Here is a 17,537-nt window from a genome sequence, read left to right on the forward strand (position 1 = left end):
ACACTAGGTACATAAAACTGAGAAAACCTGAAGAAGTGCTAAAAAAACACAGTGATGTTAACCACAATGGCAGACTAAAAGTATGCACTGATCCTTTCCTTCAGCCAGGAAATATTTTCAAGCTGTTTCTTTTACAGCTAGTCACTGGGTAGGAAGTGCTTTTTAGAGAAAAATATTTTCTTTTCCAGAAGACTCCATGAAATCCACACACCAAGCACAGTGTACATTTTTATGAGAATTAATTACTTGTTTACTGTGGTAGTTCAATAAACAGCTAATCCCCACACATTGTCTAAATAATTTATTAGACCTCAGAGGATACAGAAGGATGTCTTTTGTACACCTTCCAGGGTTTTTTTAAGTTACGGTATTCCAGAATAAAATGTTAGCAAATACAATGGAATTGAGATTTTATAATATATATTTAAAAAATGCCCTAAGCTCAAAGCTTAAGAGCTGTGAGCTATAGCTTAGCAATACCATCTACTAGTGAAGGATGGTTGTTAACAGTCAATTCAATTTCTCCCCAGTGACTAAATAACATACTAGCTAAATTATTTATTAATGTCAAAGGCCGACATTTTTCAATTAGGAAAGTGAAATTCTGGAGGCTCTGGCCATCTGAACCTTGTTTGTGTCTACCGTTTTGCAAATAAAATAAAATAAAGAAGTAGCCTGACAAACTGATTTTACTTACAGCGAGTACTAACAATTTAGCATTAATCCTACCACATATCTAAAGCTACATACCAAGAATAAATATTTATACTAGTAACCACATGGATTTAGGCGTTAATAAGATATTAATTGAAACATGCACATTAAAGACTGAAATAATCTTGCTCCCTGTTGTACCTCTTCAGCTCCTCAGACAAGGACCTAGCCTTTGTCCATCCAGTATCTTGGCAGATGGACACACAGCATCCAAGGTCTGGCTGCTCTGGGAGGAAAGGGCAAAACAACCAAGAGAGGAAAACAAGGACACACTCCTTCATATGGCAGGGAAGTGGGCAGCCTCCCGGCTGCCCAGAGTGCCCTGCTGATCTTGTGCTAGGTCCAAAGAGGACACATCCCTCCAACACCAAAAACAACACAAGAATGGAGATAAATTCCAGATCTTTGTAAACATGATCCTTGTAAGTGAGCATCCTGCCCATTAGACCCTTCACCGTGAACTTCCCAGGAAGTATCTATAAAGTAAATGCTGGTACCAACTATCTTTTTTTTTTCCCCCAGCTCTCCCACATGTCCTTGGTAAACATTCTTTATATTGACCCATTGGCTTAGGGAAAAGCAAAACAAATAAAAAACCAAAACCACAAACAACCAAAACCACACAGTGAAAGTTAAGACAAGCTACACAGGGTAGAACTTCAAAAGTGCACCTAAATCAAGTCCCCAGCATTGGACTAGTTGGTTCAGACATTACTAAGAGCTGGTCAGACCCCGCATGCTTTCCTTTGCCTTTATTTTACTTACAATTAGTTTGCAAGAGGACACAATTAGCTAGAAAAAACACATTCTCTTTCGACCTCCCGGTGTACCAAGCACAAGGGCATTAAATATTTCCTAGTAGACCCTGGATCTGCACACAGGTGCAGTAAACCACCAGGGGGGATAACCAGCCCCAGCAGTAAATCCCGGAGCAGAGTTTCAGCTCAAACTTTTGCTATGGAGCCCATTAGCTCCTGCTCAGACCTATCCAGGCAGACAAGTGTCTGGGAGTAACACAGAAGTCTCAGGCAGGTACCTGCCTCCAAACTCTCTTTCAAAGCCTTGTTTGAAGGCTGGACCCATGCAAACACCACCACACACATGAGATTTCTACAGAGTACAAGATTACAGCCCCATTCCCTACAACTGTGTGTGATGCCAACCCAAATTCCTGCTCTGCTGGAGATCAGAACGTCAGCATCTCCACACCCTGTTTGTACCCATACACATACACAGGAAGGCTCAGAAGGACCAAAGACTGTGGCAGCAATTTCCAAGTATTGTGAATCACTTGGGCAAAGCAAGGGATGTTCTTCCGGCATCACAGCCTCTCTTCACCAGGGAAATGCTCGTGCCCAGTGTCAGGGACCAGTGCACCATGTCACCTTGGCATTGCTGGCACAGACACTGTGATCCCTTCCTTTTGGGTAGAAAAGCTGATGAGAAGGTGATGAAATGGTTGAAACTCATTCCTTCACACCCAGGGAAAAATAATAGATAGACAGGTTGTGCTGTATCAGCTTGTTCCCATTGAAAAATAATCAGAGTCCCCTGGAGTGGTCCCGACATTCCTGCTCCCTCCATGGCCAGCTGATCCCACTGTTCAGATATGAGGTGGTATTGCAAAGGGAGCCTTCACCTGCTCCTTTATCCAGACAGCCCTCTTAGGTCTTTAATAAAACTGTATCTTAAACAAAACTGTACTGCTGTGTGTTGACACCTACTAACTGGGATACTACAAAGACTGTATTTTCTGTAAACTATATTACAGAGCCATAACTGCTCCATGTTGATGGTTCTGTAGCACAATCGCAGTGATTAACAGTGACTTTGTTATCTGACTCCTCAAACTCACAATATCACTTTACCAACTATATTGGGAAGTCATGTACAACACTGTAAGGACTAGGTCATTTTTAAAGCAAATATTTCAGTATGATTTTATGCAGGTGTATACTGAGTTGTAAAACTCAGCAAGGAGACAAGATTTTAAAACCTCCCAGAAAGCTGTTTAATAAATAAGTAAATAACAAGCATTACCAGAGTTATTTTAGGGTCATAAAGAAGAATACGACAGCAATTTCCTATTGTCCCACATATGAATTTGAGATTAAGAGAATGTTGGGAGCAATGTTGTTTGTTTTTTTTTCCCAGGACAAGGCAGACCGCTCTCTAACTCCATCTCTGCAATGATGGCTGCTGGGCAAGAAATACTTTTTTGTTCTTAAAAAATGCTGAGGGGAGGGGGACAAAAAAATAAAATTTAAAAAAAGAAAAAAAAAAAGCAGAGCAGGCATTTTAAACCCCTCAAAGAAGTAAATATATTTCAGTTTTTGCAAGAAATACAAAAATAAGAAAAGGCCTCACAAGCAGACTGGATTCACAAGTGAGAAATATGGTTTTCAGCTGAAAACCAGCAGTATTTGCTGAAGCCAGACAGGAGCCCCAAAGTCTCGGGGCAGCTGTGGGCACCATGGGGCCAACAGCCAGGGAGGCTCTGAGCCTGCTGCCTATGGCAGCCACCACAGCCCTGCACAGAGGGAGGAACCGTGCGACTGTGAGGCTTTTTAAACCTTCCATAAATATTGTGTAAAGTGGTTTTCCCCCACACCCTACCCTAAAGCAAGCAGGCAGAGAGCTCACAGCACAACACAAACATTCCTCTGTCCAATACGTAGCAGCCCCTTGGCCAAACACTGTTAAGGGCCCAGTTAGGAATGGCTTCAATAACACACGCTTTCTAAAAAGACTAACACAGAAATGTTCCGTTCAGCTGTCTTAGACACTAAATCTTGTCACATATATCTACTCTTCAAAAAAGAAAGGGAATTAAAAAAAAAAAATCAGGTAAGATTTAAACCCTCAAAAACACATGAAGTAGAAGAAACAAGAAGAAACTCCAACACTGGCATTAGTGATTGCACTTAGATTTATACCATTATTAAGACTGGAATTTGAACAAAAAAAAAAAAGACCCCCATATGTACAGGGGCAAAGTTTATACCCAAGTGAACAAAATTACATTTCTTTAGACATTAATAGATTCTGAAATTCTCTAGCTTGATATAACATCAGTGATATAAATGCCAAACCACATTCACTTTGTTTATCTTGGAAAGCTCCACACCCACGTAAGAACACCCTCAGACCATAACAGAAATGAAAGGTCAGGCTGTTACTTCCAGAACCGGTGCAGTAAACTTAGAACAAACAAGGTACAGCCATTTCCCTGGTCAATGCTGCCCACTGCATGTGGCTATTTTTCTAATACCATGTAAGCAGCAGTAATAACTTCTGAAGATGAGAAATAAAAATCCTAATCTAGAAAGACAATATATGTACCCTCTGAAAATCATTTAACATACATATGTTTCTTGTAACCAAGCAGAAGTGAGCTGTTTCAGTGCAAGGTTTCTGCAGACAGGGCTCCCATGCTGTGCCTGGCCACAGACCACTCAGACCTCTCTAGTCCCCAGCTGCTGACCTGCTCCTCCCACCCCCCAAAGCTCTACATCTCTACAAAACATTTTACATTAGTCCAAAGCCTCCTCAGATTCTATATTTCTGGCAATCATCCCCAGATAGCTCCATCTACACAGACCTTGCTGCCCCACACTTCTGGACCCCTGCTCTGACCTGCAGGCGCCCAGGCTCAGAAAGCCAGGAGCTTGTCTGGCCATGAGACTGAAATCCCTAAGCTGCAGCTCTGAGGTGTCACTTTCCAGATAAAGATCTTGTCACAACTCATTTCAGCAATCACTTGCAGCACACCACCTCTTCAAATGTGACTCTCCTTAGGGTAGATGAGATCCACCACGTCTGCAGCCTGAAACTTGTCAGCATTGTAAACATAAGAAGGGTGCAGGAGAGTGGCTTTTAGAAAGGAACAGTTAAGCGGTGACTAACTAAAACTTCAGTGAATATTTTTCACTGCCCTGAAGTGCCAGTGCTTTTCATCACCCTTGATTATGAAAGGCACTCATCTCCTTCATCTAAAAACTGGTCACAGGCTCACTATGACACACAGAAAGGCTCCTCGCCTCTGCAGAACCTGCAGCAAGCCTGGCATTTCTGACAGGGCTGTTTCCTACACAAGGCAGCCCCAGTCCCCACTGGACACCTCCAGGAAATGATCAGAACTCTGTCCTTGAGAGCTGTCAAGGGAAACAAAATCCCACGCCTTTACAGCAGGGTAACTCCTTGGAGTGTGCGCCCTGGTACCAGAAGCTGCAGGATTGCAAAGGGGAGACGTGAGGAGTCAAATGCAACCTCAAAGCTACGGTAAAGAGAAAAAACTGAATATTGCCACACTGATCTCCAGGAAAAGGCAACAGCAGGACACATCCTACTCCTGTAACCTTTTGAACTCTGCAAGTCTTCCTTCCCCAGCAACTCTGTATCTTAAATTAAAACATTGCCCTTTGAAAAATGTTACAGGTCCTCACACCAAGCTTCAGGCTTTTCAAGGCAAAAAGAGCCTCTAAAGACCAGATCAAAACAGAACAGTTACTCACAGACCGATGCTTCCTAGCATTCCTTATAAACCAAAGAAAAGTTACATTGTCATCTCAAATGGCAAGATAAAAGTTAATGGATTCAAAGGCACGGAGATAAGACTGCATTCTTAAGTTTGTTTATCAAAGTGAACTGTCCAGTCTCATAGAGAGCAACATCTCTTCTCCAGACCTCAGTACTGATGCCCCACCAACAAGAATCCACTCCCCCATCATCCCAACCACCAGTCCTGACCACAGCTTAGACAGCAGCCAGGCTCCTCAATCCCCAGCTCCTGGAACAGCCCAGCCTGCCAAGGGCCAGTGCAGAGTCAGGGCCAACCCCTGCCCCTTGGCCTCAGCAGGAGGACCATCAGGCTCTGGGTGTTGCAGGAATCACTGCTGAGTTCACTCCTCACTGCCTACCAGAAAAATTAGCCACCCAGCAGCACACAGCATAAACACCCCTCCAGCAGTTCATTTTAGCAGGAGGCACCAAAGCTGTCTTTACTACCAGGATTTTCTCAAACATACAGTACCAAGCTCAATAGGCCCTTTCAGCCAAACTATCGAGAGGATCGGCATACAATTTCCAAAATATCCTTCCTTCTTATTCTAATCCAAACAACAGAGCACAGCTGTGAAAACTGAAGCCTGTGCAGATCTACACTGTACAGGCTCCTTCTTAAAAGCACTGGGACAAGATTCAAGCTTCTGCATTTTCTGATTAAAATTTATAGTCAAGCATGGAAAATCCCCATGGACTAGGGGAAAATAAAATAATGTTTTTAAAAATAAACAAAAAAAACCCACAAATCAGAAAAAAACACACCACATTAAAACTTATTTAATGTCATTCAGCAGTATTGGAACTGGCAGCACAGAAGGCACTATGGACACTATAGAAATATTTCATTTCATCCTCTGCACATACATGCAAATTCTTTCAGGTTTGGGTTCACTTCTGCCTTAAAATATCTCCATGCAAGAAACCTGCTACATTGCTCGTTTCTGTACCTGGAAGTAATACTTCCTCGGCCCCCTCACAAAAGTCCCATTAAAACATCACGCAGCCCATCAGACAATTTCAAATCCCCAGCTACAAAGCAACAGACAGCCAAAATCCTCTCTCCAACCTTTGTGTTGACTTACTCCTGTTAATCTGATGTTTAAGTTGCCAGTTTTCTGTAAGACAAAAGACATTCCCTGCCACCCCCCACAGCCCCACAAGCCAGGGCAGAGGGGCAGGCGATGCCCTGACACCCAGGCAGCATGGGAGCTGCAGCCTGGTGCTTGCCCAAGTTCCAAAGAGTACTTTCCTGGTCAAAAAAAGCAGTAAAATATAATAAATTCCAGATGGAAAAGCTAAAAATGGGCAAAAGCTTCTGTTAAATAAATAGTCACAAATCAGGGAAGAAAAGATTAAAACCTTAAAGTCTGATGTATTTTTTTCTAACAATTTTGCCATTTGTCTTTATGCTCTCCAGCTCCAAGCTGGAGCCAGAACCAGCACACCATGTCACAACTCTTCTCATGATGTCCCTGTCCCCAGCAGAAGGAAATATTATAAAACTGAGGACAAGATTTCTTAACACTACAAACCAAGTTCAGCATATTAATTTGGACTGGGTGGTTTTAATAAATAATAACAGAATTTTAATTCACCTATTTTTTCAAACAGAATAACTGGAGGAAGAGATAATTCCCGCCCTCCCCTGTCCCTGTGGAACAGTACCACTTTCAGCTAAGTATCATCATCACCAGCTCAGGAAGCAGGAATTAATTCTGACAGCGGGAAAGCTCCTTCCCAGCTACAGGGAAGCTGCAGAGCAGCTGAGATTCACTCCAGGGAGCCTCCTCTTGCAGCCATTCAGAGAGGAAATGCTGTGTCCACCCATCTCTTCTGTCTCTCAACACCCGGGCTCAGAGAAGGAGTGGAGAGCTAGAAACTTGAAGGCACAGATGGTGTACTTGATGTTGCCACCATCACCATGGAAGACCCCATGCCCTTGGCCCAAGGCGACCCCAGATGCCTTCGCCCTGGCTCCCAGCCAGCAGTCACTCTCAGCAGGAAGCTCCCTAGCATGGAGAAATGTTTTTTTTAAATGAGACTGTACAAAGTTTCTGGATGTCCTGTAACAGTCTGATGGGCAGGATTGTTGCCCTGCTCCACAATCTAGTCAGGCTCAAGGTCGGTACTGACTCCAGTGGAGCTTGGGCCAGATCCCACTGCAAGGTCTCCAGGATAGCTACTCTACCAGTGGCACCATCACTTCTCTCCAGGCACCAAATGAGTGGACAAGTTTTCAGAAGAGCTTGGTCCACCAAATAAAGTGCTTTCTGGAAAAGTCTGGCCATAAATGGAGGCTCTGAATACTTGGAAACTTACTCCAAGGTAATCCTGAAAGCTCCACACGAAATGTATGGAATAATCATCTCTCAAACTCAGAGGGAGCCTGGCATGGGAAGAAAGAAGTGACCACAAATCTGCTTCAGGACATTTAATTAACTTTGTCTGCTCTCAGTGTTCTTGGCAGTTCCTATTAAATATATCTGGAGATAACACAGTCACATGAGGAGGCATTTGAAAGTTATCTGGCCTGCCACAGACCCATCATCACGAAGGGGTATGGCACAAAAGCACCAATTGCACCAGTGCTACGGCACAGAGACCCCAAACCAAACAGCACCACACCTACCTGCAGGATAGCTCAGTCAGTAATCATTCTTATTACTATTAACTCAGGTGAAAAAGTAGCTGTTAGTATGGCCTGGAAGCACAACCAGCCATTAAGCTGTGAAAGGGGACTGGAACTGCCAAAAAAAAAAAAAAAAAAAAAAAAAAAGGCCCCCAACCTGCTCCAGGACTCCCACATCCTCCCTTGGAGCACTCAGCATGACATGGTGAAGGAAGCCTGCAAGTGAACAGAGGCAAACAGCTGGAATGGCCAAATTTTTACATTTCCAAATCAACATCAGAAATACTACCACTGATAAGCATTTTGTCAGAAAAGTGACTACTGTTTAAATGTCCCTGATGAAAACATGTATTGAGGTTCTTCAGAAAGACCAACACTTCAGAAACCATCACTGAACTGCTAAGGTAAGGGTCAGTGCAACAAGATCAACTTAATAATTCTGGGGCTGTGTATAATTTTTTGTGAAGTGCCATCAATAAAATAATATAAAATACCAGAAATACACAATTATTATTTTTTCCCTAAGATTCTGCACATCAAAGATTTATATTAGCCATTCCATATTTTCGGTATTTCAGCAGGAAAAACAAATCGTGATAAGCCATACTAGGTCTTTTCAGGACACATTTACTATCACCCACATTTAAAATACTTGGTCAAAGGGTCTTGATGCACTTATGCAGAAACAGCCCACAAGGATAATACTGCAAAAAAGCCCAATTATAATACATTACGGCTGGGGGGGGGGGCAGCGTGGAAAGCAAGTACAGAACATTGTTTAAAGGGATTTTTCAGCTACACATTTACATGTCTCTGGGCCAGACTCTACTCTTGGTCCCACAGAGAGCCAAGTCACAAATGAAGTCACGCCGGCACTGCTCCCAGCAAGAGGATGCTTGCACAAAGCCACCCAGCTGAAGGTCCGTCTGCTGCAAACATAATCACAGTTGGAAGGGAACAAATGGGACCACTCTGGACACACCACTGCTGACTGTCCTGCCAGCTGCCACCAGGGACAAAGGGAAAATAAGAAACAGGCAGTTAAAATTCTGAACTATTTAAACTGAATGCTTTATTTTGTCTTCCTTCAAGGAAACCAGCTCTTTTTTTTTTTTTTATTGGTCATCAAACAGCCCGTCAGCTTTGTAAACAGAAACTAGTAGTACACTATGAACTTACCCTTCAGATCATTTCTCAGGGGGCTTTCCACAAGGCAGTCACTGATTTTGGTTTTCTTTTGGTCACAGAATGCTTCCCAAAATTAGCTTTTTTCCACAGCCATTCATTTTTTACAAAGAATACATAATGTAGAAAAAAGAAATTGCCCAAGTTAAGTGGTGCCAGATGAGCTTGCTGGAATCAGAGAGCTTTGTTTTAAAGATCCCTGACTGCTGTGAAGTCATAGCAGCAAACCAGTGCAAAAACTTTGATGCCTTGGAAGATATTCTGAAGATATATAGTGCCAAAACATTAGGCTGTAAGACTTCCCAGACATTTGCATCCACATGACTCAAGCTTAGATTTCAAATACTTTTCACTTTTTCCTTCTGACATAATACTTAATAAAACCAGAGCTCAGTAGTAGTATCAGTCCTGTTACACGTCTTGCAGAGGTTTCTGCCTAGACAGCTGTTTGTGTGCTTTACACTTACAATCCGTTTGTGTTTGGTTTAACAAAGAGTTTTTCCATATGCTTTTAAAAGTTGGGAAACAATTGTTTCAACTCACTGTATACTGTGTTTTTTAATAGATGTATGCATCTGAACACCAAGCATATACTAGAAAGATGAGAAGCTCATTTGAAAGCAGCAACAGCACCTAAAACCACATTACATCTGAACAGATGCAAACAAACATTGGCATAAAACCAATTTATGTTTACCTCAAAGCCATGGCACATGGCTAGCGCTGCCCAGAGCTGATCTTTGGTGAAGAGTTTAAATGCTCCTGAAATGGGAAGACGTTTAATGTGTATACTAGGTGGTAGTGGATACACATAATATGCACGTATTTAGCAAGAGGGTCTATCATCTCAGTCTGAATGTATCAGTACATTCAAGAGGCACAGTTACAGGGTAGCATAACAAATCCCAGCAAAACAAGCAGTCTGTTTATGAAGCCTCACTGGGCAGCGCTTGCAGGCGGGCCAGAAAGCAAGCAGCAACACCCTCAACATTGCTGCTTTCACTATTTTCCCTTCCATCAATTCCTCCACTGTGTTTTTACTGCTATATCCTAACAACGTGGAGGTGAATTACACTTACATCTCAAAGACTGTGGTAAAGCAACTTTACACAAACCTATTTCCCATGAACTGCAGAGGGGCTGCACAAGTTACATGAGGGTAAAATCAAGCCTTCAGGTTCAAGGAATCAAACCTGCCTCAGCAAAGGATCTGAAGCTTCCTGCCCAGTGTCACCCCCTTCACTTCATCTCATCTTACCCACCTGCAGCTCTCCCTCACAGTATTTCAAAGCACATTAGAAGAGATGCAGAACTATACATTATGCAATAAATAAATTGTAGCAGCACAAGAATATGATGAAACCCTCAGCTATTAAAACTTTGCCCAGAAACGACCCAAAACCATGGGTTTTGGTAAGAATATAAAACTTCCAGGTGAGTGGACAGAGAATCACTTGAGTCCTAACATGAACACTTGGCTGTTTGTAGGTCCTTAGGAAGCCACTTCACCAAACGATGCTCAGCCCCAAAGCAGGGAGGCAGCTGACTGGGCTGGGGTCAGCAGGCAGCAAGGGAGGTCTCTCTTGCTGCCCTCCAGTGGTTTGAGGCAGGCCAAGCAATAGCAGAACCAAGTGACTGCTTGGCAAGAGACAACTGCTTGCCCAAGAAAAGCATCTGAAAAAGCAACTTTTTCATGTCCAGACCCACGGGCAGGGGCAGGATGTGGGATAGGAGCCAGCTCCACAACACAGCACCTGTCTGCTCCCTGCCACCTGGCCCCCACCCATGCGAGCCCACCAACTCCATCGCCTGCAGAAGAAAAGCAAGAGCCTCTCCAACAGGAGGGACTGTGGGCACAGCTCAGGGATGCTCAGCATCACAGTGCCAAGCCGAGCAGCACCAGCACTGCTGCTTCTCCTGCTCCAGGAAGTGCATTTGAACACAGTGATCCCTATTACCCACACATGTTAAGAGAAGCAGGGAAACTTATAAACAGGACTTATAAACAGCATGACCTCGGAAACTATGTACCCACTGGGATTTATTATCTAGAAACAATGTCTGGCATCAAGCTTCCAGGAAAATTTAGGTTTCAAAGCAAAGAGCAGTCATCTCTCAGACAGGCACGCGAAACTGCGTGAAGACCTTACTAGTTTCCAAAACCACTGCAGAGTCCTCACGGGACCATTGCCGAGGCCAGTGACTCCAAAAATCCCAGCTGGTCCACTGAAGGCTCCCAACCCTCACATCCCATGCCAGACACAGAAGGTACATTTGGAAATAACTTTAAAGAAAGATTTCAGAAGAGTTTCAGCATCATTTCAACTAGTGCTGCTGCCACAAACATCGAGCCGAAAGAGCGCACTGCTTGCAACCATTGATCCACCCTGCTGCAAACACAGCACAGAAAACCATACCCAGTAGGTACAGCAAGCCCAGGGCTGGAGCACCAGTGTTCCCAGCAGAAAGAACAGACCTTAAATACCTGAAGGCCTCCCAGGTTGCTGCTCCAGCAGAGGAGACGGGGAGGCACTCACTTGTTCATTACATTCACCCACATTATAATGAATACAGACCAGGAACACCACCAGAGAAACTGGAGAGGAAAATGTCTTCAAAAGAAAACCACAAATAATCTTTTTTTACATTAATAACACTAATGCCCGTATTTCTTGCAAAATCACAACCTTCTTGAGTGCAGCAGCAGAGACTCACTGATCCCTATGCTACATTCCTGCAGCGTCCCAGCTGGGCAGTTTCCCGTGGAGCTGAATGTCCCACTAACTTTGGAGAAAATACACATAACTGTAATGTTGCTATTAGTGAATGAATCACAAAAAGGGAAAGGAAAGGAACAGCAGAAGAGAAAGCAGGCTTCACAGTAGTATATTTTCAAGGAAATTCCAGAAACCTGGGTATTTACATTTCTCTAGCTTATTCTTCTAATCCATTTAATTCATCAGAAACAGCAAGGCTTCTTCATTAAGCAGCAGGATAACAGGAAAAGTTTCCATCAGTGAGAAGTGGAGTGGACAGCAGTGATAAAACCACCACAAAACCAAAAAACTATTTATTATAGCTTATTCCAGCAAAGCCAGAAACCAAAGCCCCTAGAAGAGGGGTGCATTTCAGCAGCAGATGAAGCTTTCAGCAGCAAGTCACCACAACAGCAATGGGGAAATGTCCAGCTCATGCCCCAGCTCACTGCATTTTTGTAGCCCAGCTGCTGATGACTCTTCATTCTCATTGCATATCCATGAGCTCTGCTACTGACCTAACTACTGGAATTGCACTCATCTAGTCAACGCCAAAAATTCCAGCAAACTGTGAAACTTGATGGGACCAAACACATTTAGAACAAAGTTAGCTTTTACATGAATAGCCACACACCAGGAACACACACTTATTATACAGTACATGGGACTGGGAAAGGAGACCCACAAGACAGAGATAACCATGTCAGAACATGACACAAGTCCTCATGCCACGATGCCCACTGCCAGTTAAGTTAAACATGCACAGTTCACCTTAGCCTTGAAGGCAGGACTGACCCACACAAAGGCAGTCACTTCCAAAGTCAGGTCACATTTTCCCTCACTGAACCAGGCCAAAAGAAATATTCTGAAAGACTAAAACATTTTCACTGCTGTCTTACTTAGGATGGGGTTACGCTTTGCCATGGCTGGATATTAATGCCAGATGCATCTGGGTCAAAATTACATCACATACAACTACCACATGAAGACAAGAAAGCTGTGCCAGCTCCACACTTTCTGCACCCATACATCAGCCCAAAGAAGAACTTATAGAAGACAGAGCTGGACCTGCCTTTATACATTCCCCAAATATCCTGCAGCAGTGTCTTGGCATAACCCATAATCACAGAACATAGGAATAGAGACCACATGATGCCATCTACTCTACCCAGTGACCAAATACCCCTCTGCTACAACCAAAATCCCATGCCCAGCACCCTTCCAACATATGCTTGCCAGCCAGGAACAAGGAGTAAGTCACCCTTCAACACCCCAATAACACCAATAACCACTGTTCACTATGTTGTTATTTAAACTCTTGTGTGAACACAGAATTATTATGGGCTTCTTGTGGCTTTCCCCTTCTCCCCATTTTAAGAGCTGGTACAAGTCCAAAGCATCATTTAATTCTGCAATTTTGTGTCCCTCTGGCTTGTTTTTTTAGAGCCGCTACAGCTCTCCATACACTTCCCCAGCAACTGGGGCCAGAGGCAAAATGATGGGTGCTTATTATTTTGGGAGGCTCAGGATGCTTGGAGTCTCCAGCTAGAGGTTACCAGCAGTAGGTTGCACAAAGTCAGTGGATACTGCTGAGATCTCTGGTGCTTGTGGCTCCCCTCCAGTGACAGGGAAGAGCAAGGACTCCACTCGTTACAGGCTTGTGTTGTGCCCAACTGGTAAGCAAGAGGCACAGCAAGAGTCCCCCACCAGACAGTATCCCCCCTCCATACAGCCCTGGTTCCCCACAGCACATGGCCTTTTCCATCCACTCCCTAAGGCAAGATCCCTACCCCTGTGCAGTATACATGAGGTAACTGAATAAGGTTGCACTTCAAGCTTACTCTGCAAAACATAGTACTTTGTTCTTTTCAGCCTCGCAAGCTCTTGTGGGCCAAGTCATGTATTTGTGGTATCAGCACCTTGAAATTTTTAACACCTCCTAATACCACAAAGGGGACACATAGCCAGTCCATATAATCCAGACCATCATACCACTATTAACCTCAGCTTTCCCTTTCCCTTCCCTCACTTTCTCCTTTGCCCCCAACTGTTGGGTGCTGCCTCATCTCAGGTCCTTCCCCTGGAGCAGCATCCCCTGAGGGGGCACCACCACTCCAGAATATAGGCAATGCAGATGCTCACTCCTCCACAACCAAGTTAACTGTGTTAACTCCTTAACACAGGCATTCTTGCTGCTTGTGCTCAGTACAGAAAGGTTTCTGGCTAACACAGGGAAACAAATAAATAATAAGCTCGCGTAGTATTTTTTACACTGGATTAAATTAAAATATGGATGTGGCATATCATGTCTATGCACTGAAAATCAGGTTCTTCCTTGTAAAGTACACCTTTTTAAGAACAAGAATTACTCCCATTACTGGCTGTTGCAGATTAAAGCTCACAGATCTGCTTGGCTTGGGTTTACTATCAACTCAAATCAAACCACTGAATTTTCTGCTTGATGATATCAAAGCAAATTCTCAATTTGAATTGCAAAAGCAATAGCAACCTTTTCTTCTCATCATCTAAGACCATTGATCCTTATTTAAAACGTCCAGTTCTCTCTCACTAGACACTTGCTCTGGAAAACTATGTGAAGTCGACACAGTGAACCTACAAAGTGAGTTCTATTTCATCTTGCTCTCTTCCAGTCTCCGATTTCACCCGGAATATGAAATATACATAAAAGCATACATTAAAAAATGACAGAGCCCAGGGGCGGCAGAGCCCGACCCACAGCAAGAGGGTGCGGACAGCCCGGCAGGGCAGAGGGGGGCGGCGCGGGGGTCCCAAGCTTCCAAGAGCCACCCGGACCTAGAGATTCGGGGCTGGCAAAAGGCTTCCGCGGGATTTGAGGTCCCCGCGCCCCGCTCCGCGAGTCCCGCGCGAGACCGCGGCGGGGGGAGCGGAACCAGCCCACAGATGCGGGTGGCAACCGGGCCAGCAGGGTCCCCTCACCTGAAGGGTGCGCGGGGAAGCCCCAGACGGCGCTCCCCCCACCAGACCCCATGAGCCGCACCACCCCCCGGGCAGAGGGAACCGCAGCCGCACCGGCCCCGCCTGCGGTACCAAAGCCCCGCCAGGCAGCGCCAGCCACGACCGGGGACGTCGCCGGGGCAGCGCCTGGCGTGGCTGCCGTCCCGTCCCCCCAGCCACCACCTCCCCGCACGCCCCCCCTCTGCGGAGACGGGAGAAGTTGCAACAAACTCCCGGTATCGGGGGGTGATGCTCCGCCGGCCCCGGTCTCACCGTCACAGTCCTCGCCGACCTCTGAGGGGGGTTCTGCGGGCTCGGCCCCTCCGCCCCGCCCCGCCCCGCCCCGGACCGGACTGGACCGGTCCGGTCCCGACCCGACCCGACCCGACCCGACCCGACCCGACCCGACCCGACCCGGCCCGGCCCGCCCCGCCGCCCGTACCTGCAGCCGCTCGGTCGCGGGCTGCCACATGGTGCCCGCGGCGGGAGGCGCTGCCGAGCGGCAGCCGCGCGCGGCTCTCGGCGGGCGCGCGCCCCTCCGCCCCGCCCCCCGCGGCCCCGCCCACGCCCCGCCCACCCCGGGGAGGGGGCGCGCGCGGGCCCCACCGGGACCCCGGGACACGGCACCCCCGGGACACGGCACCCCCGGGACACGGCACCCCCGGGCACGCAACCTCCCTGCTTGCCTGCACTGGGCACCGCCTGAGAGGAGGGAGGGGACCCTTCCTCATGGCAGCTGGAACTTTCCCCTCCTCTTCTTCAACAAGTTTACACCACTTCCAAGTCAGCAGGACGCTGTCCTGCTCCCCAGGGCCCTGCTGGTGCTGCTGGCATTGAGGGGACATGGAGCACAGGGAGCCAGTGCCTGGGGCCAGGATCCCTTCTGTCTTGTCAGCCCTGGCATGGCCGAGGGTGCTGCTCCTCACCAGCACTGAGCTCAGGCTCAGCTGATCCACAGCATCAACAGCTCCAGCAGGGCAAGGACAGGCTTTGGGATCTGCCTCCTCCTGCTATTGGGCAGTAAAATACCCCATGGCACATCTCAACCTCCTATCCCCACAAACAGCCCAAACCTCTGGTGCTACTTTTGGGATGCAGACAGAGGAGGGGGGCAAAGCACTGTGGGGAGCTGCACCAGCACTGCTGAAGCTGCTCTCACCCTCATCTCCCACCCCAGCCCATGGCCCTGTGCGGGGCCACGCAGGCACTGCTCTTCCTAGTGGAAATCAAAAATGTTACAGAACAGGCCAAGTCTCTTCAGGCTCCTGAAATGCATAAAATAAAATTCTTCCAGGCACAAAAACCACCCTGGGCTCTCCTGCTGACTTGGGGCCACGAGGGCAGCACATCACACTTAGGTGTTGGGAGGATTTGGTAAAAAACCCAAAGGAGTGTGTGTCTTGCTTGTCCCACACCCCACAGCCTGCAAGCCAGGCTCCCAAACCCCCTGTGGGTGCACGAGTCTGAGGGCCAAGTGGGATATCACTTCAGTGTTAGTGCCTTAAATAGCGAAGCAAAGCAATATTTAAGGGTATCTTCCCAAAAAGTCAGTGTTTGCAATGGCATCAGGTTCACCTGCAAAGAAATGCTGTCCCTTGCAGGGCCACATGGCCGCTGTGGCAGCCTGGGGACAAACACCCTAGGACACATCACAGGATCCACATGAGGCTGCACCTGGTCAGAGGCCTCAATGACTGTGAACTTAAATTGTTAAACTGTTTTACTGTTTTAAACTGCTTCTGAAAACACCTCACCAGTACATCCCTTTGCAGTGGTGGCCTTATTAAAGCAATGCAAGTCTTGCAGCTTCCTTCACTGATGCATCACCATCCTCTCTACCAGAAGGGAAGCACCAGCCCTGTACCCACTCCCAACTGAGACTCTCACCAGTTCTCCCCTTCCCACTCCCTGAGCAAACACGATGTCCTCGTAACCCTCTTGTTTCTCCTGACTGACAATTACACTCCTGGGCAAACAAAGCATTTTCTAAAATGTCTCACTCTTACCTCAAACAAACTCTGGGGCAGTTTTGTCCATCCTTCCCCTATGGGTAAATCCACCCAGCACTGCTGCCTGGACCAGCTGGGAGCAGGCACAGCCCACACTGTCATCAGCAGCAGCACACAAAGGAAGTTTGGGATCTGCAAATAACAGAAGGAGATCAACCCTATGGCTGGAAGATGCTTCTCTCTCAGTTTACATGACTTTTATACAAACTAAAACAACTGGAGGGGAAATCTGTGTTTACTTAAAAATGGGTGGAAGGCTGTTAGAACAAACAAGCAGAAGCAGTCACTTACTCAACATCCAAAAGGATGTGAAAATATAGAAAAAGAATGTTGTAGGTTTCAGACTGAGGTTGTATAAGAGAAAGGCAGGAATGTACTTACAGGTAGAGAGAAGCAGCTCGATTGCAAATTTCTGAAACCATGACAGGAAAGTTAGCCCTGCTTTTGCCCTTTCAGATGTTCCCTGCCATGCTCTGAAGGAACCTCACTTTTCAGATGGATGGGGCACTGCTGGGTTGGCCAAGGCATCAGTGAGAGCCCAGCTCAGGAAACAATCAGTTAAACTCCAGTGACTTCATATCACAATCTCACTAAGATGAGGTATTTTTTACCTAGACTTTCTAATATTTTAATCCAAGCACCATTTTTATTGGGTATCTAAGCTGTTATGCATTAGGTAAGTTCTGCTTCCAGCCAGTAAGAAAT

The 17,537-nt window shown here is 46.1% G+C and overlaps 1 protein-coding gene across 2 annotated transcripts in view; it reads right to left on the minus strand.

Annotated features, from left to right (window-relative positions):
• Positions 1-15,375, minus strand: part of PID1 (phosphotyrosine interaction domain containing 1) — an 81,153-nt gene extending 65,778 nt beyond the window's left edge. Inside the window, exon 1 of one of the 2 annotated variants that reach the window (XM_051626719.1) lies at positions 15,266-15,375. In XM_051626719.1, the coding sequence (XP_051482679.1) occupies positions 15,266-15,295 (30 nt within the window). In that variant the 5' untranslated portion in view covers positions 15,296-15,375. Of the gene's footprint in view, positions 1-15,096; positions 15,121-15,265 lie in introns of those variants that run through there. The other variant, XM_051626720.1, reaches the window with a different exon arrangement.
• Positions 15,376-17,537: the final 2,162 nt, after the last annotated feature.

Source organism: Apus apus, chromosome 8 (genome assembly GCF_020740795.1).
Source record: "Apus apus isolate bApuApu2 chromosome 8, bApuApu2.pri.cur, whole genome shotgun sequence".
NCBI classification, from domain to species: domain Eukaryota; kingdom Metazoa; phylum Chordata; class Aves; order Apodiformes; family Apodidae; genus Apus; species Apus apus.